Source organism: Apus apus, chromosome 6 (genome assembly GCF_020740795.1).
Source record: "Apus apus isolate bApuApu2 chromosome 6, bApuApu2.pri.cur, whole genome shotgun sequence".
Taxonomy (NCBI): domain Eukaryota; kingdom Metazoa; phylum Chordata; class Aves; order Apodiformes; family Apodidae; genus Apus; species Apus apus.
In genome coordinates this window covers 37517138-37540018 of record NC_067287.1, presented here as the reverse complement: position 1 = coordinate 37540018, position 22881 = coordinate 37517138, and the positions used below count along the sequence as shown (strand labels likewise).

The 22881-nt window shown below is 57.3% G+C and overlaps 1 protein-coding gene across 3 annotated transcripts in view; it reads left to right on the top strand.

The window, feature by feature from the left end:
• The first annotated feature begins 911 nt into the window (after positions 1-911).
• The window catches only part of COL18A1 (collagen type XVIII alpha 1 chain), a 39950-nt gene continuing 17980 nt past the window's right edge, over positions 912-22881 (top strand). The window contains exons 1-2 of one of the 3 annotated variants that reach the window (XM_051623767.1): positions 912-948; positions 1435-1502. In XM_051623767.1, the coding sequence (XP_051479727.1) occupies positions 938-948; positions 1435-1502 (79 nt within the window). In that variant the 5' untranslated portion in view covers positions 912-937. Of the gene's footprint in view, positions 949-1434; positions 1503-15742; positions 15855-21407; positions 22524-22881 lie in introns of those variants that run through there. The other 2 variants (XM_051623768.1, XM_051623766.1) reach the window with 2 other exon arrangements.

Here is a 22881-nt window from a genome sequence, read left to right as displayed (position 1 = left end):
TGAATCACTTCTAGATCCCCTGGAAGTTTCCAGGGCTTGGATTTCAGAAGCTCGTAGCCGCGGGGCACTGAAATGCTGTGGAAGACAAAGCGAGGTGTGGCGGGTTTGGTGGGGATTAACCTGCCCTTGGATGGGGCTGGAGGCGGATTAAGGGGAGGAGGTAAAAGCGGGGCTGCAGTGCCAGGTTTAGCTCCTCTCCCCGCACAGGAAAGGGGAGGGGAGGTGCACTGCTGCTGGCACTCCAGCCCCCCTGGCAAGGGCTGTCCCAGGAGGGTGCCCTGGGACCCCCCAGCCCTCCCCATCCTGCTGAGCTGGGCCAGCTTCATGGGAAGGCGGGTGGGCTTCCCAAGCCAGGCAGCAGGGAGGAGCGAGGGGCTGCTGGGGTGTGGAAAGGCCAGGAGAGGAGGGCATGGGGTGCCCAGATGGGAGCACCCGCCCCTGCTTGGTGCCCCCGCGGCTCAGACAAAAGAGAGGGGAGAGGGAACGAACTCAGCTCACTGATTCACCCCCTTATTCAAGACCAGGCCTGGCTGGCGAGCCCAAAGCCAGGGGTTTGGTGGAGCAGGAGATGCCGGGGCAGGCCCGGGCTGCCAGGGCGGTGAGGGTGCTCCCCGGCGTCCCATCGAGGGGGCGGTGCTGCGGGAGGGCTGGGATGCTCCCGGGGGAGCTTGGGCCGTGCCAGCCTCACAGCCCAACCTCTCTTGGGGCTGCCACAGAGCCCGGACACCCCGGGGCAGTGTCCCTGAGCCTCTGCCGGCTGCAGGAACCCAGCGGCGGTACGAGCCCCGGCTCCGGGGGCGGGCTGAGCCCACTCTGCCGCCAGCCCGGGGCGGGCTGAGCCCCTCCCCGCCCTTCCCCGTCCCTCCCCTCCCCTCCCTTCCCCTCCCCGGCTGTGCCGAGCCGAGCCGAGCCGCGCTGCCGGCATCGAGCGGGCACCATGCGAGCAGGGTGAGCGCCGGGGCTTGGGGGGGCTGCGGGAACCGGGGGGGGGCTGGGACCCCGGAGCCGGCGGGGCTGGGGTCACAGCGGCTTGGGGGGTGGGTGGGTGGGTGGGTGGGGGGTACCGGTAGAGCGGAGACCCTGGAGAAGAAGGGGCTGGGGCTCATGGGGACCCCGCGGGCTCCTGGGCTTGGTGGGCAGCGGTGTTGGCGGGGCTGTGGGGAGCAGCGGTGTAATGGGGGGGTGGGGGGGGGGATCCCCGGTACTGTGGGGGTACCGGAGCTGGCGGGGTTTGGGGGCGTCGGCACCGGAATCGCGGGGACCGAGGGGCTGCACCCAGCGCCCGGTGCCGCCAGAGCTGGGGGGCAGTGGGGAGCAGCGGGGGCACCCCGGGGCTGCATTGGAGGGGGGGGGGACACGCAGCGCGGCCGCAGCCGGGGTTAGCCCGGAGCTGGCGGGAAGGTGCTTAACTTCTTTCTCTTTCCCTTCCCGCAGGTGCCCCCCGCGGCCGTTGATACTCGGGCTCTTTGTCCTGCTGGTCCCCGTCGCTTCCCAGGAGCCAGGTACCCGTGCGGGGGTTGCTGGGGAAGGGGGGGTCGTGCCCGGGGTCTTGGACCTTCTCCCTGCCCTTGAAGCAGCCTGGGATGTGGTGCAGATGCAGCTCTTGCTCCCCAGCAGGTGTGGGATTGTGCCTCCCCTCGGGCCCGGTGCTGCAGCCGCTCTGTGGTCCCCAGAGGGGAAGCTGGTGATGAGGGGAGTTTCTCCCTGTGCACCCCTTCAACAGCCACACATCCCTGCCGGCCGCCGAGGGGGGCAGGGTTGGGGTCCCTTGCAGCCCGTCACGTTGACGGGGCACCTGGGAATGATGCTGGGGAAACCTTCCTGTGCTGGGCAACCCTTGAGAGAGATTCCTGGCTTGGAGGCTTTCCTGGGATGAGAGCCCGGGCTGTGGGGCAGCTGGGGTGGTGTCACCCCAAAGCGGCCGCGCTCCGTGTCTGAGCAGTTTCTGCTGTGCCTGCAGAAGTCCCTCCGTGTCCTTGGAAGCGCTGGGAGTGCTGGGAAGCCTGGAGTGCTGCGTCCCGGGGATGCACCACCACCCACAGCTGGCTCCCCAGCTTTCCCCTGCCCCCGGGGCCCTGTGAAACAACCCCACTCCTCTCACTCTCGAGCTGCTCATGCCCCAGGAGAGGGGAATGCGGCGCTGACTCAGCTTCCCAGCCCTTCTTTCCCTGCGGGACACGCGAGCTGGTTCTCCCGCTGCCCGAGCGCATGTGCTGCCTGTTTTCCTGGTGAACTTTACCTCCTCATCAGGGAAGCTTCCCTCCTGGCTGCCAGGCCGGTTGAAAAACCCTCCTCCCCTTGCAGTCGGTCTCTGGATTCGTGCCCAGCACGAGGCGGCAGAGGGAGCCGGGGCTGACACAGGGAAGGGATCCCCCGGCCCCGTTTGTGAAAGCAGCTGAGTGGTGATCCCAAACCAGGTGGGGGGATGTTCTGGTCATCTCCTGCTTGCAGCGGGTGTTGTCAGCTTGCCAGCATGTTCCCAGGCATGGCTGGTGCCCCTCTCTGTCATCCCCGGGCTGGGCAAGGCGTGGTGGTAAGTGGCTGCCCCAGGTAGAGGCGAACTGGAAGTCGGACACGCGCTGGGCCATGAAATTGGTGGATTATTTACTGGAGTAAGGCTTTGTGTCATCTAGGAACGGCTCAGGCACAGCTGTGAGGTGGCTGGCTCTGCTGGTCACTGGGTCACATCATGGGGGGGGGAAAGAGAGTGGCCTGGGTAGGGGGGATGTCTGGGAAGAGTTGGAGGAGCTCCCGGAGTGCCCCAGGCTGGGTTTGGGGAGGCTGCTTTCCACGGTGTGGGTGCCTCCACTGGGACCACAGGAACAAAGCTCCCCTTGGAGGTCTCCAGAAATGGGAACATCATTCCCATTTGAGATGGTGAATTGACTATTTGAGGTCCCTGGAGACATTCCAGCGTGGTTGAACAGAGCTGGAGGGCCAGGAGCTGGTTTAACAGCGGGGGACTCTGAGCTATTCCTGCTCTTCCCACCCCCATCTCTGCCGGCGCCTCGGCTCCCGACCTGGCACTGGGTGGCAGGGCTGGCTTGGGACCCTTTGCCAAGCTGGAGCTGCACCCCCCTCCCCTTTTGAGCAGCCGTGCCAGGGACCCCAGGGGGGTTTCACGTGGTGGGCAGAGGGGTTAAGCGGGGGAGCACCAGTGGCGCCGGCCACTGCTGGCTGCCAGGGAGGTGCCCGTTTCACCCAGCTGACTTGGCCAGCTTCCCAAAGGCAGAAGGCTGTGAATCGGGTTTTAAAAGAATTTGCAAGAGGGTTGGTGTGGCTTTTTTTTCTTTTTTTTTTTTTCCTCCTTCCTTTGGTTCAATGTCCAAGGACTGTGGGGCCTGTTCTGCCAGCCCTCCTTTGTGATGGCTCCTGGGGAATGTTTGCTCTGAAGGCTGTCCTGGCATGGAGATAACCTTTCTGTTTATCTGCCTGCCTTGCAAATTCAGGGGCTTAGTTGCCTGGAGCTGGTCTAACTTCTTTCCAGCAGATCTCAGGGATTCCTCAACGAGGGCACATAGCCACAAATGGGATGGGGAAGCTACAGGGATGCTGCTGGGAGACCAGTCCTGAGTGTGTAGGACTGTGGATGTCCCCCAAGCAGCCCAGGCTCTGTTGGACACTGGGGAAATCCCTGTTCCCAGGAGAGGGGCCAACCCTGGGACAGATCCCTGGAGACAGGGCATCCCCACCAGCAGGGATTTACACAGCTGGGCAGGGTCTCCCTGGTCTGGTGGTGGAGGTGGCCTGACTTCATCTTCTCTCACCCTGAGTTTCTCTGCATCAGTTTGAGGCTGGGATGAGCTGGTACCTCAAGGTCTTGGCTGGTGATGATGAGGAGGAGGATGCAGGCAGCACCTGGGGAGCCAAGCTGCCTCCTCATGCTGTTCAGTATAGCAGGTGCCAGAGCTGCTTGCTGCTGGTGTAGAGGCTTGTGCCTGGTTTTATTTCCCTCTTCAGTGGCTTGTTGGTGTCAGTGGCTGGGGTTCCTTGCAACCACGTGCCTTCAAAGGTGAAACAGGTGCCGTGCAAAGCAATTTACAGCCTGGGACATAACTGCTTTGGCATCAGCACCTGGGGATTTTTGACAGGTGCATCAGAGCTTTTGGAAGCATTATTTTAAGAATGTCTTCTAAAGACTAGGAGAAAGGCTGGGGGGAATCAGCCCTGGGGAGCACCCACTGGCATGGGCTGAGCTTGGGGAGAGATGATCTGACAGCATCGTTTGGCTGCTGAGGGTCCTGGGATGGGCTGGACCAACTGGGGAAGATGCTGTGGACTCTTCATCTCCTTATCAGCTGGCAGGACTTTTGTTTGCAAAACCTTATCTGGGCCACCTGCTGTGGGAGCTGGTGGGGAGGGAGAGCTGCCTCAGGCTGCCAGCTGCTGGAAGGAGCCAAGCATGTGAATGTCTCCCCTGGTTGCTCCTGAGGCTTCTGGTCCATCCCCTGGCAGATGGATCCCGTCCCTCCTGCCCATCCCAGGAGATGAAGCAGCCCCACTTGGATGGCACTTTGGGGCTGGAAACTCAGCTTAAAAAGAGACTGAGTAGTTCTGCATAGCTGCTGCACTCCCAGGCAGGAGTTTTCTTCACTTCTCTTGATGCAAGCAACCTTTTCAAGCCCCGCTCCACATTTTCCCAGTGGTTTTGCAGCTCCGTACCTGGACTCTGTCCATCCCCAGCATCACACCCAGACCTCTGACATGATTTTGGGTGTCCCTGTGGGGAAAGAGAGCTCAGCCTGGGTCTCTTCTGGCCTTGTGTGGCTGTGGGTGCCTGGAAGCTCCCTGCTGGTGTGCATCCCTGGGAGGACAGAGAGCTGAGCTCCTTATCCCTGTGGCTGCCAGAAGATCCTGCCCACGCTACTAGATTCTGGAGAACTGGGGTTTCTGCTTGGAATAGCTTGTGACGTGGCTTCTTATTTATTTATTTTGGCCTGCAGCTGGAATAACCTCTGCTTACAGTCTTTATGTTGATAAATTTGAGTGCTGTTAAGTAGCAAACCTGAGCACTTGGAGAAGACAGAGGAACATATTTTGCAATCCTGTTTCAAGCGTTATTGCCTCACTTAAAAAAAAAAAAAATCTCCAAGCAGATAACTGTGCTGCTGAGATGCCATCTTTGCTCTAGTGGGGGGATGTCACTGATGCTTTTTAAGGAGGCAGGAGCATGTGGAGCAGGGAGCAAACTGATATGAAGCTGCATCAGCCTGCAGAGGATGCTGAGGACCTGGGTTTGCAGGTGACACGGCCACCACTGTTTGCAGACCAGCCTCCTGGGCAGCCCAAGGCTTGTGTGGTGGAGCTGAGGTCTGTCCTCAGCCCTTTGGGGTGGTGAGGGAGGGCTGTTCTCCTGCCAGCTTGTGCCATGAGATGCCACTGTTGTGTCCTCTGGCACATCTGGGGCTCATCACAGCAGCTCTGGGAGAAAGCTCCACGTGGGGCACGTGGGGCAACCTGCTCTTCTATGCAAGCCCAGGGCATCTAATTTACCTGCTGTCACTTTATCATAGAATCACAGACTGGTTTGGATTGGAAGGGACCTTTGAAGATCATGTAGTTCTAACCTCCCTGCCAGAGACAGGGACAATTTTCACTAGACCAGGTTGCTCCCATCCCTATCCTGGCCTTCAACACTTCCAGGGAGGGGGTGTCCTGGGCAATCTGTTCCTCTTTCTCACCACCTTCATCATAAAAAAAAACCCTTTCTTATGTCCAATTCAAATCTACCATCTTTGTTTAAAACCATTCCCCCATGTCCTGTCACTGCAGGCCTTGCTAAAAAAAAATCTCCCTCCACCTTTCTTCTAAGCTCCCTTTATATACTGAAAGGCTGCAACAAGGTCTCCCTGGAGCCTTCTCCAGGCTGAACAACCCCAACTCTCTCAGCCTTTCTTCACTGGGAGAGGTGCTCCTGCCCTCAGATCATTTTTGTGGCTTCCTCTTGACTCTCCACAGCAGGTGCATGTCTTTCTTTTACTGGGGACCACAGGGCCAAACACAGCACTGTAGGTGAGGTAGGAGAGCGGAGTAGAAAGGAAGAAACCCCTCTCTTGACATGCTGGCCATGCTTTCTACCGGCTCCCTCTCTGGTTTCTGGTCTTGGTTAGGTTACCCCGCCATGGACATACCCCCTTCCTTCTGAGCACTGCCTAGACCACGGGGATTTGGGGTTCCTACTTGCCCAGCTGTGTGGGAAGCCCCATGGTCCGTGCTGGTGTGTGACTCCACAGTGCATCCTTCTTGTGCTGGAGTCCTCATGTTTCTCCTGTCTCCCGTGGCCTCAAGGGATGGGCACCCACCATATCCAGCTCAGTAGCACCCAAGCAGACTCTCCAGTTCAGTAAGGTCTGTGCAGAGCCCTGAACAGCTGAGAAAGGTGTGTCAGGGAGGGGTACTTGTACTTGTCCCGTGTCTGGAGAGCAGAGGGAGAAGCTCCTCCATCTGCAGGGAACCTTGCTTTTATATTCCAGCTCATGCTTCCCCTTCTCTAGAGTCATGCTGAGTGTGGGGCTGCTTTGCTAGAGGGCAACCTCTCTGGGAGGATGCCTGGAGAGAGGGAGGCAGAGGAGGGACAGAGCCATGTGAACTCTCACATGGGGCTGGCAGGGGCTGCTGCACAGCTCGGTTGGTGAGGACTTGCCCACCCCTTGCTGCTCCTGCTGTGCTCAGACGTGCACCATCTGCCTTCTCCCTTGCACTGGTCTGGGCTGTGGCGACTGTTGGCGGTGATGGTCTGAGCCCTGAAGTAACAACCCCAGCCAGCGCCCTGTCTCTCTTCCAAACTCTTGATAGTTTACCAAGAAAAAGAATTCATTCTGGCATTTCAGTAGAGAGTTCAAAGCACTGGAAGAGACGTCTGGGATTAAGAGTCGGATGTGTATCAGCAGCCCAGAGGTATGGGATTAATAAAGCCTTTTAACGATCTCCTAGCGTGGCTGATGACATTTGAGAAAGCGTTGGAGATAAAGCCTTTCCAAGGGTGTCCTGCACATCTTCCCATCTGGGTGTGCAGCCTGGAGGCAGCATCTTCTGCAGCAGATGTGGAGGGGGAGAGAGGGCAGTGCTGGGCTCCACCCCACCTCATTGCTCCATCTCTTCCCTGCCGCTGGCTCTCCTGTCCTCCAGGCGTGTTCCTCATTCCTTGGGTACCAGCCTGTGTGGAGCTGCTGCCCTCTGGGAAGATGTGCCTTGCTGTCAGCAGGTGCTCAGAGGAGACACTGGGGGTGGAAGAGAAACCTGCCACAGTGTTGGCTGTTATTAAATCCCCTGGAATATCAGGGAGTGGGGAAAAAGTCCCTGACTTTGTGAATGGAGGAAAGTATGCGGTAGCAGCGCCTGTGTGGGTTTTGGCTTTTAATGTGGGGCTTGATGAGCCTGCAGAGCTTGTTGCCAAAGATGTAATTGAAGCAAGGAGCTGAATGGGATTAGAAAATTATTTGGACATTTGTACAGCTAACAGGGGCTTCCGGCATTGCCTGACATGTGGATTGGGAGTCACTGGGAGAAACGTGAGAGCGGAGACTCTGGGGGTGTGGGGAGAGCTGGCGTGGGAAGGAGGGTGAGAATGGGTTGTGTTGGGTAGGAGTGACTGAAGAGCAGAGAGGGAAGGATGTGATGGAGGGGAACCAGCAGAACCTGGGAAGCCTGTGGCTATTGCACTCTGGGCAATGGTTGTTCCAGATTTGGGTTACTGCAGAGCTGCTCGGGCACTGGGGAGGCTGTCTCCTGTTCTTGGAAAGCCTGGCTCTGACATTGGCAAGTGAGAAGCCTTCCTGAAGAGCAAGCCATTGAGTAGTGTGTTGTGATGCTGCAGCCCGGTGTCCTGCATCCCCCCTGGTCACTGGGAGCAGGGTTCCCTGTGGGGTGGGGTGGGTGGCACATCCAGTGGGCTGCCTCAGCAGTGCCGGGCACATTTTCCAGCTCTGCCTGCATAAAAATGGCAGGTCTCAGCATCGTTCAGCATGTCCTCTGTTTCTCAGCATTATTTCCCCTCCCTGCTGGCGTGTGTGAGAGCGGAGAACGGGCCAAAAAACCTCAGCAGCCTGGAGGCACGAGCACACTTAAGAAGCCCTTTGGAGGTGAAGGGATGGTTCCCACAAGCCAAAGGTTGGGGTGGTTTTTTTGCCTCCCAGAAAGTGCTGGGGGCTGGGAGGGAGCAGGAAACTGCGGGATGGGGCTGCTCTGGGGACAAGGCTCTGGGGACAAGGCTCTGGGGACTTGCTGTGCTCCCAGCTCTGACCTGCAGTGCCACTTGGCAAGGAGCATCCCCAGCTCTGGGGGCTTTCTCAGCAAGCAACATCTGGTCCGGAACATCCCGTGTCTGCTGGTTTTCAGTTGAAAAGGTTGCTTTTGTGGAATTTTTATTGCTTTTTTTGGCATCGCTTCCCAACCCTTTTCTTAAGATGGAAATCGGTCATTAGTGGATTTTATTGTATTTTGCTTTTATTCCCAAGTTTGACCTGCTGGTTTCCTCCTCCCAGGGGGACTGAAAGATCTGGCTGTTCCTCTGACCCTGTCCCCAGGTTGTGGGAGGCTGTTTGAACAGCCTGGGGATGGGAACAGCAGCCAGGGCACCTGGATTCTGCAGCTTGCCAGCCCAGCATCACCATCCCCGTGCTCTTCCTACCATCACTGCCAGCATAAATCTCCATGGTTTTGACAGCCCTTGAAGCTGTTTCTGATTTTATAATTCGTAACTAAGCCACCTGCCTCCCCTCCAGTAAAGGCTGTAGTCAAACAAATTCATGTATTTTTTTTTTTCCACCCTCCTCGTTAGTCTGTAACTTAATTGAGTCGGGGATTGTTGACTTTGGGATAAACGGGACCTTTTTGATAACCCCAGATAAGCTGGCAGTGCTTGCTGGCTGCACCCAGGCTGTGGATAGTGGCCTGGATCCCATCCTCTTTCCCTCCAGTCCCACAGCATTCCCAGCCCAGGCGTCTCCCAGGGAAGCAGGTCGAGGAGGTCCACGTTGGATGAGTAAGTGAGGCTTCAGCAGTGGCACTGCTGGATCAGGAGCTCCATCCTGGAAAGGCCTGATCCAGCCCTGGCACAGACCCTGCAGCCTGGTCATGTTAAGGGAAATGAGCCCATTCCAAGAGTGCCCTGCACATCTCTCCAGCTCTGAGGCAGCATCTTCTGCCGTGGATGGAGGGCCCGTGCTGGGCTCTGCTTCACCCCACAGCTCTCTTTCTTCTGTGCTGCTGGTGGGCTGCTCTCACCAGCTCTTCTGTTCTTCAGCCACACTGCCCATCCCTTGGGGACCAAGCTGCATGGGGCAGGGGTGCTGCTGCCCTCTGGGAAGATGTACCTCATCTTGCTGAGAGCCAGCACTGGGAGGAGGCAGTGATGGGTGGGAGGCGGCATGGAAGGGACCAACAGTGATTTCAGCTGCTGCTGAATCCCCTTGAGTATCACCAAGTGGGACTTTTGGGGTAGAGGAAGGTGTGTGGCAGCATCACACCTAGGTTTTGGGCTTTTGATGTAGACTGGAAGCCTGGCCTGGGATTTGCTCTTTGGATGGCTTTTTGCAGGGACAGTTTGCATCAGGTTGGCATCGTTGGAGCTTGCTGCTCCCCTCTGGGTGATCTGTCCTTTATTTCCTTGGGTTGGGTGGCAAAAGGGACTTGAGGTTTTGGCATCAGGAAAAAGATGCCTGGAGGGAGGTTTCTAACCTCTTCCCAGCAGGTAACCTGAGCACCACCTGACCGAAATGTGGGGCTTTAATTCTTTTTACAAGCTATTGCATCTTTTTGGTAGGGAGACAGGGACACTGGGCTGCAAAGGGAGAGGGAGTGGGGGTGTCCCAGCATCCCCTCTGTGCGTGGTACCCAGGGGCGGGGTCTCGGCACCTTGCTCAGCAGGTGAAGAGGCAGAAGAAGTTTGGCCCATGGCATCCCCTGCAGCTGCTGGATGGCTTGAGTGAGGATGCTGCTCGCTGAGGGCAGCGTTTTATCCTGCAGGGACTCCCCAGGGCTGGGCAGGAGATTGCAGGAGCTGTAGCGTGGTCCCTTCCCAGCTGGGATGCAGGAGGGTGGTGGTCCTGGTTTCTGCTGGTTTCTGATCCAGCGTTGGAGCTCAGGGGCAGAGACATCACTTGCTGCCAGCCTGCCCCAACAGCGCCCAGGGGGTCAGGTCACCTCCTGGCATCCTGCAAACCTCAGGTGCCACCCCAGGAGGCTGGGAAGCCCCCCTGGGTCCAGCCAGCCACTGGCTGCTCCTGACACCTCTGGCTTCTTCCCCACCTTCTCCTCCTTGGGCTCAGCCGAAAGAGTTAACGAAACCCTTTGAGAGGGGCCCCCAGAGGCAACTGCTGGAGGTAATAATCTTCTTTCGGCTCTTTTTTCTTTTTCCCCTGCTAATTGCAGAGTTGACATCGTCCCCTCTCATGAAAGGCCCCTTTGTGGGCTGGGTTGCTGGGCAAAGCCCAGGCTTGGCAGCAGGTTGCAAGACCTGGGTCTGTCTCCTGCACATCCCTTCTCTGGCGGCAGGTAGTGACATGGTGGCTTCAGCACCAGCCACCTCCCTGTCTCCCTTCTCTCCCTTCTTCTTCTCTCCCTTCTTCTTCTCTCCCTTCTTCTTCTCTCCCTTCTTCTTCTCTCCCTTCTTCTTCTCTCCCTTCTTCTTCTCTCCCTTCTTCTTCTCTCCCTTCTTCTTCTCTCCCTTCTTCTTCTCTGCCTTCTTCTTCTCTGCCTTCTTCTTCTCTGCCTTCTTCTTCTCTGCCTTCTTCTTCTCTGCCTTCTTCTTCTCTCCCTTCTTCTTCTCTCCCTTCTTCTTCTCTCCCTTCTTCTTCTCTCCCTTCTTCTTCTCTCCCTTCTTCTTCTCTCCCTTCTTCTTCTCTCCCTTCTTCTTCTCTCCCTTCTTCTTCTCTCCCTTCTTCTTCTCTCCCTGTCTCCTCTCCCTGTCTCCTCTCCCTGTCTCCTCTCCCTGTCTCCTCTCCCTGTCTCCTCTCCCTGTCTCCTCTCCCTTCTCCTCTCCCTTCTCCTCTCCCTTCTTCTCTCCCTCCCTGAAAAACCAACCAAACCCAACCAGAGGGTCCCTACAAAAAAAAACCAACAACCCACCACAAACAAAAAAACCCACCCTCCTTGCCGCCAACCGGCCGCGCCTGATGTTTCGCCCCGGTTCCACCTCGCGAGCGGGAGGGAAAGGTCAGCCAGTCTAGACACTAATCCCTCCAGTGTTGGATTTCTCCTCCCGCGGGTGCCCTGGCAACGGGATTCGGCAGCGGGCGGGAGGCGGACGCGGGCTGGATCCCGCTCCATCCCGGGCGGATGCGTGCGGCTCCGCATGGCCGGGCAGCAGGGAGAGCTGCTCCCCGCGCCTGCCCCCCGGGCTCTGCTGCCAGCTCCTGCCAGTTTGGTTCCGTCCGGTGGCCGGGAAGCTGGAGGGATGGGTGGTAAAACAGGCTGAGGGATGTTTGGGAGCGTGCTGGGGGGATCCTGCGTGGCTGTGCACAGCCCGCCTGGTCACACCAGCTTGGCTGCAACCGCCCCGGGGCCTCGGGACAAGCTGGGGCGCTGCAGGTCTGACTGGTGGTGGAACTGGTCTCCCAGTACAGCCCAGCGCTCAGGTCTCCCGGTGCATCCCAGGACGGCTCCGCCTGCCTGCGCCGACTGCTGCTGTGCAGGGGTTGCAGTTAAGGGACCAGCATCCCTCTCGCCCTCAGGGTGTTGCCGGTGGGGTTTGGCCTGGTGACCAGCAGTTGCCTGAACACCAGTAAAAACCAGTCTGCTTGGGCAGGGAGCGAAAACGCTTCCCGTTTCCTCCGCTTTGCCGTTTCGCCTTTGCATCGCCCTGTTGCTGTTCCTCCTCTTGCTGACCCCGGTTTGCTTCCCAGCGTGGCTGGTGGTGCTCTGCTGCCCGTGCCTGGCTCAGGGGAGCAGCTGGTGCCAGGGTCTGACACCCAAACATCCCACGGGTGGCACCCCAGTGGGAGCTGTGGTGTTGGCGGGTGCCAGGCAGCCAGGACCAGCAGTCGGGGCCCCCTGCTCACAGAGACACTGGGACATACAGAGCCTGGAGACACTGGGCAGCTGCCCACTGATAACATTGTCCCATTTTAATCTTTTAAGCCCTTCCTCTGTTCTCCCCGTGGCCTCTTCCGGGCTTTCTCCTGCCCTCCTTTCCTTACAGAGGGGCCAGTGAGCATTTCCCCTGCAAGCCATGCAAGCCTTCACTCCTTCCTTGCTGCTCCTCCCATCCTGTTGTGTTCCGATATCCCTGGAAAAAGTGGGTGCAAAGCAACCTCCCCCAACCCAAAGCAGTCTCAAGAGCAAAATGTGGGTTTAATCTTTGCCCTGCAGCCATGTCTCAGTGGCCTCAAGTTGTGCCAGGGGAGGTTTGGATTGGGTATTAGGAGAAACTTCTTGACTGAAGGGGTTATTGAGCACTGGAGCAGGCTGCCCAGGGAGGTGGTTGAACCTCCATCCCTGGAGGTGTTTGAAGGATGTGTAGGTGTGGTGCTGAGGGAGGTGATTTTAGCTCTGGACTTGGTAGAGTCGGGTTGGTGGTTGGTAGAGTGAGGTTATGGCTGGACCCTGTGATCTTAAAGATCTTTTCCAACCAGAAGGTGTCTGCCATCTCGCTGCCCCGGCCCAACAAGTGATGAAAAGGAGCCGGGCCAACCTGATACCATCACAACCCTGCTTCCTCCTCCAGTTTGCAGCATCCTGGCAAGCAGGGTGTGCTGGTCTGGTGGCAGGACTCACCCTGGGGACCCCAGCACTCACCCCGGGGACACCAGGGCCCCCGTGCTCTCCGGCTGCTGCCTTTCCACCCGCTCGCGTGAGGCAAGAGGGGCTGGCAGGGCTCCAGGCTTGGGAGAAGGTGGGGCTCCTTCCCCCCAAAACCCAGCAGGGCACTGCAGGGACAGGCTGGAGCTTGCCTGGTACTGCAGCTCCTCTTGCCTACGTGGGATTTATTATTATTTTTGGTTTTTTCCTGCAGCTGGGATGGGTTAAGTGGGGTTTTAGGAGCTGATTCTTTTCCCTGGGGTGCTTAAAACAACAACAACATCTAAAAAAACCCACCCAGGCTGGTGACGCTGTGAGGAAGGGAAGATGAGATGTTGCTCTGCTGATTTATGGGGCTTTTTTTTTTTTTTTTAATCTTTGCAGGTCACTGCTAGAGTTTGGGGAATTGGCCTTTGCTGCAGGAAAAACTGGTTTCCAGCTTTCCCGTTAGGAAGAAACTTTTGCAATAGTGTCATGAAAATGCAGAAGAAGAGTAAAAACCAACCAAACAAAAAAAAAAACAAACAGTAAATCCCAGAGCAGCTGGTTGTGTGCTCATAGCTGGGTCCTTTGGTGGCTGCTGTGTGTCCCCTGCCTTGCTCTGTCCTTGACTGTGCTGCCTGTGACAGAAAATAAATGCATTTTTTGGTTCTTTTTCTGGTCTTCCTGGCTCACCAGCCTTCCAAAACAAAACAAAAAAACACCACCCAACAATTGCATTTTTGCAATGGCAGCGTTTAAATCCACCTTGGGGCAGTTTCCAGTATTTTTTTATCACTTTCTCTCAGCTGGTGCCAACTCTGAGCTGGACTCATGGTGGGCTGAGCAGGTTGGGACGGTGAGTCTCATTTGGAAATCAGAAGTGATGGGTTTGACTCAGCCCCGTTGCAGTTGCTTTGCAGCAGGGCAGGTCTGGAGATCCCAGGGATGAGCTGGATGCCTGAGCTTTATAGGTGGGAAGGAAAACCTTCTCTCTGTGGGATTATGTATTTTTTTTTCCAGCTTCCTCTTTGCTGCCGGGCTGAGAAAGGATGCGCTACATAGAGCGGGATATTTGGGAGGTGAATGTTGTTTCATCTGGGGTGGTGATGGGTGCTGCTCGCTCAGGGTGGGGGATTTGGGGCGCCTTGAACCCCAAGTGTGGTCGTCTGGAACAAAACCGTCCCAGAGAGCTTCGTTTTTTAGAGATGACTAAATGGAGGTCCCCAAGTGACGTACCCCTGTGGCTGGGCCGGCCTCTGCAGCCCGCCCCCCCTTTGAACCCTCTGGTATGTGAATTTTTGCTGGTGTCAGAGGGTTGGAGGCTGCAAAATCCCTCCCGGTTAAAGGGTGGGAATACCAGTGTGTGCAGCTCGGGATAATTACCAGTTGTCAGCAAAACAATAGTGGCATTGTAGGGCAGGAGCAAAGCAAAAGGGCCCTGGTCTTGAGCGTAATGTTACTTTTCTATTTAGGTTGCCATAGTCTTTGCTGAGAAATGGCCCTATTCTCTCTAATCCTCCTCTTCAGGCATGCCTGCTGGGGTTTTTTTGTCTGTGTGGTTTGGGGTTTTCTTTTTAACCCTTATCATCCCAGAAAGCAACTTATGGGGACCCATCTCTGTAGGGCTCTGCATGTGGCCATCCTAGTCCTTGACTGGCCAGCTGTGCTTTGGGATGTTGGTGCCAGGGACAGTGTCTGGCTGTGGCATCCTGCTCAGGAGGGGGCAAACCTGCTCCTGAATCCCCGTCTGCACACGAGCAGGAACCCAAATAACACCCATCCTTGTTCTTGATATCTGTCATGTTCTAGATGATCAGCTCTGGTGCATCAGAGCTATTTATTGATGTCACGTTCTGCCTTTAAATCCAAGTTGTTGGCAAGGAAGTAATTGGTCAAATGATGGCTTTTGGTCCCCATCTCCTGCTTGTTCTAGTAGATCTCTTGTCCGGTGTCTTTGGCTGTTGATTGGAGAGGGAAGATGTGTTTTCTGGCTGCATCCAGGTCTTGTTGGGTTTCCCAGTGCTGGGGCCAAGGAAGCTTCTCTCCACTCGCATGAAGCAGCAAAGTAGCCACCAACAACATCGACCTGTTTGACTTCTTTAATGTCTGTCTCTGGTGGTGCTTGCACTTTCTCAAAGATCCACATTTTCCTGCCTACATACTTCCCATGCCAGTGGAGACACAGACTGTCATCATGGCAGGGAGCAGGGAGCCAGCCTTGGCTGACATCAACTTGTCATCACTCAGCTTTGATTTCAAGACTTTCAACTGGTTCACTTTTTATTTAGTTACGGGGCATGTGCAGCTGGGTAGGTTCAAGGGCCAGATGACACTTTCCCAGCTCAAGTGCCCCCTCCTCCAGGCTGCTAACGAAGACCTTAAATGGCTGTGACCCCAGTATCCACCCCCAAAGGGTCTGCTGGGCACCTCACCTCTTTGTGTCCCCACCTTGGGGCACCGAAAGCCATGGTGAGGTCTGGAATGAAGCACGGCGCTCAGCAGACGACCCCGGGATGGGATGCAATGCCCAAGCAGGATGGCCAAGCTTGGCTGCCTGGTGCAGAGGAAACTTTGGAAAGAGCAGGGGAATGATGCCAAAGTCAGCAGCACAGGCAGACTATTGTCTGAGGAGTGCAGAGAGGTGGAAGGACCATGGAGCGGACAAGGAGTCTTATTACCAGCACAGCCGGGGGCTCGAGAGGCTCCAAGCCAAACAAAGTCCCCTGCACTGCAGGGAGGCAGCACTGACAAGATCCAGGCTGGTTGGACAAGCAGAATATTGCAGCTGAAGTGAAAAAAAAAAAACACAACAAACCCAACAAAAAGCCCCAAACCTCCTGGATCCCTCTTTTCCTTTCCATTCTCTAACAAAACAGGGTTTCTTGCCACTTGGCCCTGGCGAGCTTGGATTTCTGTTTGCTGCGAGCTGCACTGAGGAGGAGGTTAATCACCTGCTGGGTGGGTTTCTCTTGCTGGAAAGCTGTGGAGAGGCTCGGTGGAGCACCCACAAGCTGTGGCTGTTGCCTCTTGCAGCAGCACAGACCAGCTAGCACCCAGCATCCCTGGCTCCTGGCAGCTGCAGGATGGATGCTGTACCGTGGGATGGATGCTGTGCCACTCCACTGTAGCTTCAGGTACTACTTCCTTTGGCATTTCTTCTGTGTTTTGTGTGGTGAACTGTTGTTTGGTTTGGTTTGTTTTTTTTAAGTTGTGCTGGTATTTTCCTGTGCACAGGAAAAGTGCTGAAAAACAGCTGGGGATGGGCAACTACCAGCGTTTGTTACTCAGCCTTCAAAGCTGGTGCAGAGTTAGTCTCTGACAGCACTCCTTGACATTGGTGGCTTTAATATTCTGGCTGAGGGGTGGGCAGGGTGTCCCATGGGGCCCCTCTCAGTCCCTCTTGGTGCCTGGCCTTCTCCATGGCTGGGAATATGCTTGTGGGAATCACATCCTGACGTTTTGGGCTTCGTTGGCTTTTTTATCCACTGTGTGATGTTGGGAGATTACCTTTGAGCTCCAGGGAAGCATTCCTCGCCTGAGTAGCTTCTCCTCCTCTTCTCTGCTTTGCTGTGTGCAGAATGAGCAGGTTGTGGTGGTATTAAGTCAGCTTGTGAAGCCTCCATCCCAGCCCTCATCTCCCCTCTCCCCCCAGCACAGGATTAGTCCTCGAGCCAGGATGCTGGGTGCATTGGCTCCCTGTATTTCTGTATAAACAGAATCATAGAACTATTCGGATTGGAAAAGGCCCTTGGGATGCTTGGGAACAGGGAACTGACCCATCCTCTCCAGTGACTGGGGTAGCCCCCTCTGTCCTTGCCCAGACAGTGGTCGTGGGTGCTGCCAGAGCCCCCTCCTCTACGTGCCGGGACAGGAATGCGATTGAAACCTGGGGCTTCTGGGGAGTGTGGCTCCCAGGCTGAATTGGGACCTTGGTGAGGAGTGAGGGGGGGTGTGAGTCTTCCCCCTCGCAAGGAGCAATTAGTCTGTAAGGTGATTTATTAGCACAGCAGAGGGTGAGCAAGAGGGTCGCATTCCTTCCCTCGCCTCCCCCTCCCCTTATCTCCAGGCTGTCGGTGGGGGGCGAGTGATGGGAAGCAGAGCCAGTGGCTCCTGTGGAGGCAGGGCTGGAGGGGGGAGGGCTAGGCCATGGTTGGGCTTGGGGGGCTGCAGGTCACGCCAAGCTCACCTTGCATTTTAAAGACCTCCCTGCACTTCTTAAGACTTCCCTTGAGTTCAGCTGTGCCCGGAGGTTGAGGGCCCCTCTCTTCCATCCATCCCCTGGGGTGACCAGGGCACCTCGTGGGGTGGGCAGAGTCCCATTCCCTGCCCCTGCTGCCTTCTCCCATCCCATGCAGATGGGGAAAAGGGGGGGGCAGAAGCATATCTTGGCTTTGCCTTCTCTAGCTTGGGACTCCTGGTCTTTGGCAGAGGGTAACGAGTTACAAGGCAAACTACAGATGCCTTTGGTGAGACGGGACCCGACCCCCGGGGGTATTTTTAGCCACCCTTGGAAGGAAAGCTGTTTGCTTTGCACTTTGCTCACCCTGCCTGCTGCCGTTGCCCGCATCATTTCCCATGGTGGCTGAGAAATTCCAAATCCTCCCAAGACGAGTAGGATGGATGCCCTGGCACTGCGAGTGCCTCCGCTCGGCTTGGGAGCGGGAGGAGGAAGCAGGTAATGGCAAGGGGTCTGGGCACAGCCACTCTCTTTTTTCCTTCCTCCCTGGCGTTACTTGATGTCTCCCTGAGGCAGTTGTGACATTTTCACAGTTTATCTTATCGAGGAATTTGCTGGGAGGATGTTGCTGCCTCTCCATGAGTAAATGTTTAGGAACGCTGCGGTCCCGGGGACTCAGCGCAGCCGGAGGCAGGGGGGGAAACACTGCCTGGGGGGCAGGTCCTGCCAAACTGGCACCTGCATCATTTCTGGGGCTGTGATGGCTGCTGCCATCCCAGCCCAGCCCTCCTGCATCTTCATCCCCAGCCTCTCCTGTCTCCCTGGCTCGGTGCCCCTCCGTGGGCCAGGCCCTGGTGTCTCCACGCGGGGAGGTCAGCAGCTCGGGATGTGGCAACATCCTCAGCGTGCGTCTGCAGGAGGGCCTTTCAACTGGTGTTTGGGCTTTTAGATGAAGAGTGGATTAAAATCCCAAACATCAATAGGATTTATAGATACCATCTGCCACTGACAGGGGCTGCATTTTTCTGCTCCGTGCACGAGTGCTCCCACCTCCAGCGTTTTTGGCTGTGCTGGTGTCAAGGTTTCCTTGCTCTCCTTTTGCTCTCCTTTTGCTCTCCTTTTGCTCTCCTTTTGCTCTCCTTTTGCTCTCCTTTTGCTCTCCTTTTGCTCTCCATTTGCTCTCCATTTGCTCTCCATTTGCTCTCCTTTTGCTCTCCATTTGCTCTCCATTTGCTCTCCATTTGCTCTCCATTTGCTCTCCATTTGCTCTCCATTTGCTCTCCTTTTGCTCTCCTTTTGCTCTCCTTTTGCTCTCCTTCCTCTCCTTCCTCTCCTTCCTCTCCTTCCTCTCCTTCCTCTCCTTCCTCTCCTTGCTCTCCTTGCTCTCTCTCCTTCCTCTCCTTCCCTGAAGGTTGTGGGGCTGTGGTGTGTTTGCATCCTGGGGCTGACCCCAGACATCCTTCCTGCTGCTCGCAGGGGCCCATTTCGTGGAGTACCCCCCAGTGCAAGGCTGTGTGTGAGTTGGTGCAGCTGCTTTGAAGGGACTGGCCTCGTTTTTAGTGGTGGCCAAAAGCAAGGGGTGATTTGCAGCCGTTCTGCCTGCAGGCTGGGGGAAGCTGAGGCTGGACTCAAACAGAAAATAGAGAAAAATAGCCTGACAATGGGCAGATTTGTTAAGGAAACCCCCTGATTGCTAAGGGAGGCTCCTTGGAAGCTGTGCCACGGGGTGCTCCATGTGAGCTCCATCCCTCCCCGGTTCCAGGGGCATCTCCCTGCCTGGTCTCTGTCAAAAAGCTGCTGCCTGTCCCTGCCTAAACCACGGTGACCTCCGGACTTGTGGCCGTGGTGGCTGGGAGACGAGGGGTCCCTGCTGTAAGGGGGTTGCTACCCCTGATGGGGAGCAGCAATATTGGGTCTCCTGAGGATGCTTCCAGGATCTGCTCAGCCTGAGGCTCCCTCTGCTGTCCGTCTGCCCATCCGGCCACCTGCCTGCTGGGCTCTGGCCTTCTTTCCTCTCTCCCTGCTTTTTTTCCCCCCCTCTCTTTTTTTTTTTTTCCTCCCTCCCTTTCCCCCCCCTCTCTTTTCTGCTGGGACAGGAATGAGCCCGCACCCTGGGCAAGGCAGCCTGATCCCCCTTTTCCAGAGGGACAAGGCGGTGGGATGATGCAGGCAGCCTGTTCAGGAGGGAACAGGGACAAGATAGAGGGTCCAATTTTGCTTTTAAGGAAGTAAAAGGTCATGGTGAGCTTCTGGCACGAGCACACAAAGTGCTTTTTGGGAGCTTTTAGCCTAGAGGAGGCTAAACCGTGGGGTTTCCCCTGTTCTGCCAGCAAACCAGCTGCTACAGCTTCTCCCTGGGGAAACACTTCTCCAAAATATTTCACCAGCTGGTAAGTTCCCTGACTCTGCCTGGCTGTTTGGTCATGGCAGAGCTGGGCAAGCTGGGTTGGAATGCTCCAGTGCCACCTGTGCCACCAGGCCACCCTCTGAGCTCTTATTTTGCAAATCCTAGGTCCCTTATTTTGGGATGGCCCTGGCCCTGGCTCCTTCCAGCTGGTGTGGAGGTGTGCAATGAAACAGAGATCATGGACCTTAATGAGGGCTGGTGGTGGCAGCCCCACGCATGGGGAGGTCCCATGGGATTTCTGCTTTGCTCTGCTCCACTCTCATGAGCTGCCTAATGGCAGCAGAAGGGAGATGGGATTTTTTTTCTGGCTGGGCATCATGTCTGTGCACGCTTAGGGCACCTCAGCCTGGTGCTGCTTCCAAAATCCTCCTGGCTGAGGCAGCTCATCAGGGCTCACGATGCTCCCTCCTGGCTCCAGGAGCTGCCCTGGGAATGCTGCACAGCTCCAGGGGGGCTTGAATCACATCCCAGCTGCAGGCTGTCACCCCATTTATCTCCCCCCAATTTGGGGAAGTGGCCGTGGGAACACTTTTCCATCTGTTCTTCCTCAGCAGTGGGAGAGGAGCAGCAGTCCCTGGCATCCCTCTCGGACATGCCAAGGATGGGGGGGGGTCCCCACACCCTGCTGAGAGGTTGCACCCTGGCCCCAGGGGAGCAGAGCTGGGCACAGCAGAGTCCTGTCCAAGCACGTTGGGGCGGGTTGGTAGCCTGGCTCCTTTCAGCAGGTCGATGGGAGCACAGGAGCTCCAGGGGGAGGCCGTGTGGAAACTCTGACATGCGGGCAAAAAACGCGTCCCATGCGGCAGGAGTCGTGGGCTGCTCCACAACGTGTGCCCCTAACAGCATCAGTCACGGGGCAAGCCTGTTAGCTGCAGCACCCTGGCCGTGCCAGCTACCATCTGAAGGGGAAAACTCGCCCGTTTCGCTTAAAAGGCAGCGTGGGAAATGTTGCAGAAAGCAAAGTAAAGACGTCTGAGCATTCGTTGCAGAGCTTTTCCTGAGTATTTTTAAGCAGGAGCACTGGGAGAGTTGCATCCCTTCCCACTCTGTGTTGCAGAACCACATGACTGAAGGCCGTGGCTTTCCTGGTCACTCAGCATCCTGGCAAGGGGGGCCTAAAATTGTCACCTCCCCATCAGTGACCCTTCCCCGGGGACACTTTCTGAGATGTGAAGGTGACTTGCCTGGGGCCACAGGCAGCGTGGCAGTGCAAAAACCATGGCCGTGCTCCAGGGGGTCATCATCTCCCCAGCAGGGCAGAGATGATATGGGAAAACAGGCCAGATAAGTGGGTTTGGGGGGGATTTTTTTCAGCTGAGGCGAAAAGCAACTGAATTTTTGGGGGTGTGCAAGAGCACCAGTGCTGCCCGGGGGAGGTTTTAACCTCAGCTTCAGGAAAACTTGAGCGCTCGAGGCTGTGATTGCTCAGACCTTCTGGCTCTGAGACATTGCTGGCACAGGATGTTTGCAGCAGGGGGACTGCAAGTGCTCCCTCCCCATCCTGAGACACCTGGGGGGTCCTGGCCCTGTATCCGAGTTGGGAAAAATGGCTTTAAAGCCCTTGACTTTGGGGACTTGTTGTGTTTCTGGCCAGTGGAAATCTTGGAAATGTTTTCTGGGATTTTTTTCCTCTCCCCCCCCCCCCCGACTCCTTCTTCTGTTTTTGCTCTGAGCTTATAACCGTTTCCCTGAGACCCGGAGCAGGGGGATCTGTGTGTCCCACCAAAGCTGAGCATCCCTGGAGACCGTGTCCACGCGGGACCCCCCCGGCGTACGGCTCCCGGTGATTTAACTGTGGAGCAGGGAGAGAGGATTTAGGATTTTTCTGGGCAGGAAGGAGTTAAAAAGCTGGCAGCAGCAAGCTGGGGCAGGGAGCTCAGCGCCCCTGAGGGGCTCCCAGAGGTTTCGGGGGGCTCAGGTGGGTTCTCAGGGGTCCCGGGGGGGCCGTGCTGGGTGCAGGAGGCTGGCGCTCGGCAGAGGAGGGTTTGGCAGGGCTGGCGGCGCGGCCACTCCTCCCGCTGCTCTGCTCTGGTTTGAAGGGTCGTGTTGGGGAGGAGAGAGCAATGTGAGTCCTCCGGGAGCCTGGCTGGGGCAAAACTCCTGCCTCTTCCCTCCTTTCCTTCCTCCGGCCTCTCCGTGTTGGTCTCTGAAGCGGCAGAGCTTGTTTTCGCTTCCTAATGGCCCCACCTCGCCTGGAGTTTCTGCTCCTCCTGGCTTGCTGCTTCTCCTCCTCCAGCACGCAGCTCCTGGACTGGGTTTGGGGCAGCGTGAAGACCACGGGAAGCCCAGCAGCACCGGGAGAGGGAACCGTGGCGCTGGAGCCGCTCGCCTCCACAGCAGCTCCCAGCCCAGCCCCGGGGACGTGGGGTGGCCAAGTGATGGGAGACGTCACCCCCCCAGAGCACCAGGGGCCAGATCCCGGCTCAGCAGCACCTGTGGCTGAGGGGATGGCAGCTGAAAACGCTGAGCAGGGGGACAGCAGTGCCACAGGGCCGGGGGAGAGCAGGGCACGGCCGAGCGTCGCTCCTCCCCGCAGCACGTCACCTGCCCCTGGCCAGGAGGACACCAGCAGCCCTGCCGAGGACCCGCAGCTCCTGGGGACAGCGGCCACCAAAAACCCACAGCTCCTGGGGATGGTGACCAGCAAGGACCCGCAGCTCCTGGAGACACGGGTCACCAAAAACCCACAGTTCCCGGGGACAGGTACCACTGAGGAGCAGCAGCTCCTAGGGACAGAGACCACTGAGGACCCGCAGCTCTCTGGGACAGAGACCACTGAGGACCCACAGCTCTCTGGGACAGAGACCACTGAGGACCCACAGCTTCTGGGGACAGGGACTGCCAAAAACCCACAGCTCCTGGGGACAGGTACCACCGAGGACCAGCAGCTCCCAGGGACAGGGACCACCAAAAACCCACAGCTCCTGGGGACAGGTACCACTGAGGACCAGCAGCTCCCAGGGACAGGGACCACCGAAAACCCGCAGCTCCCGGGGACAGGTACCACCAAGGACCAGCAGCTCCTAGAGACAGCGACCACTGAGGACCTGCAGCTCCTGAGGATGGTGACCACTGAGGACCCACAGCTCCTGGAGGCAAGGACCTCTGAGGACCCACAGCTCTCTGGGACAGTGACCACTGAGGACCCACAGCTCCTGGGGACAGAGACCCCCGCAGCAACATGGGTGTCCTTGCAGAGACCAGCAGGTCCCCGGCCAGGTAGTGCCCCTTTCCCTTTCTCACCAGGTGACAGTACCCACAAGCAGGTGGTGCCACCCCGTGACCCCACGGCACAGCCGCCCCGACACTACCCCGGAGCATTGCCCGCCCCGCCGAACCTGAGGCAAGCCACTGGCCACCAGGGGCTGGCCCTGGCCAGCACCAACGGGAGCCAGAGCCTTCCTGTGCCCAACGGGAGGGCGGCTACTGGTGTGGATCCTCCTCTAGCCGCTACTTCCAGTCCTCTCCAGTTTGATTTACTAACCGCCGCGGCGCGACTCTACGGGGGCAGCGGCGCGGGGCTTGCATCCTTCTTTCCTGGACTGATGCCACCAGCTGGGCACTGCCTGCCCATCCC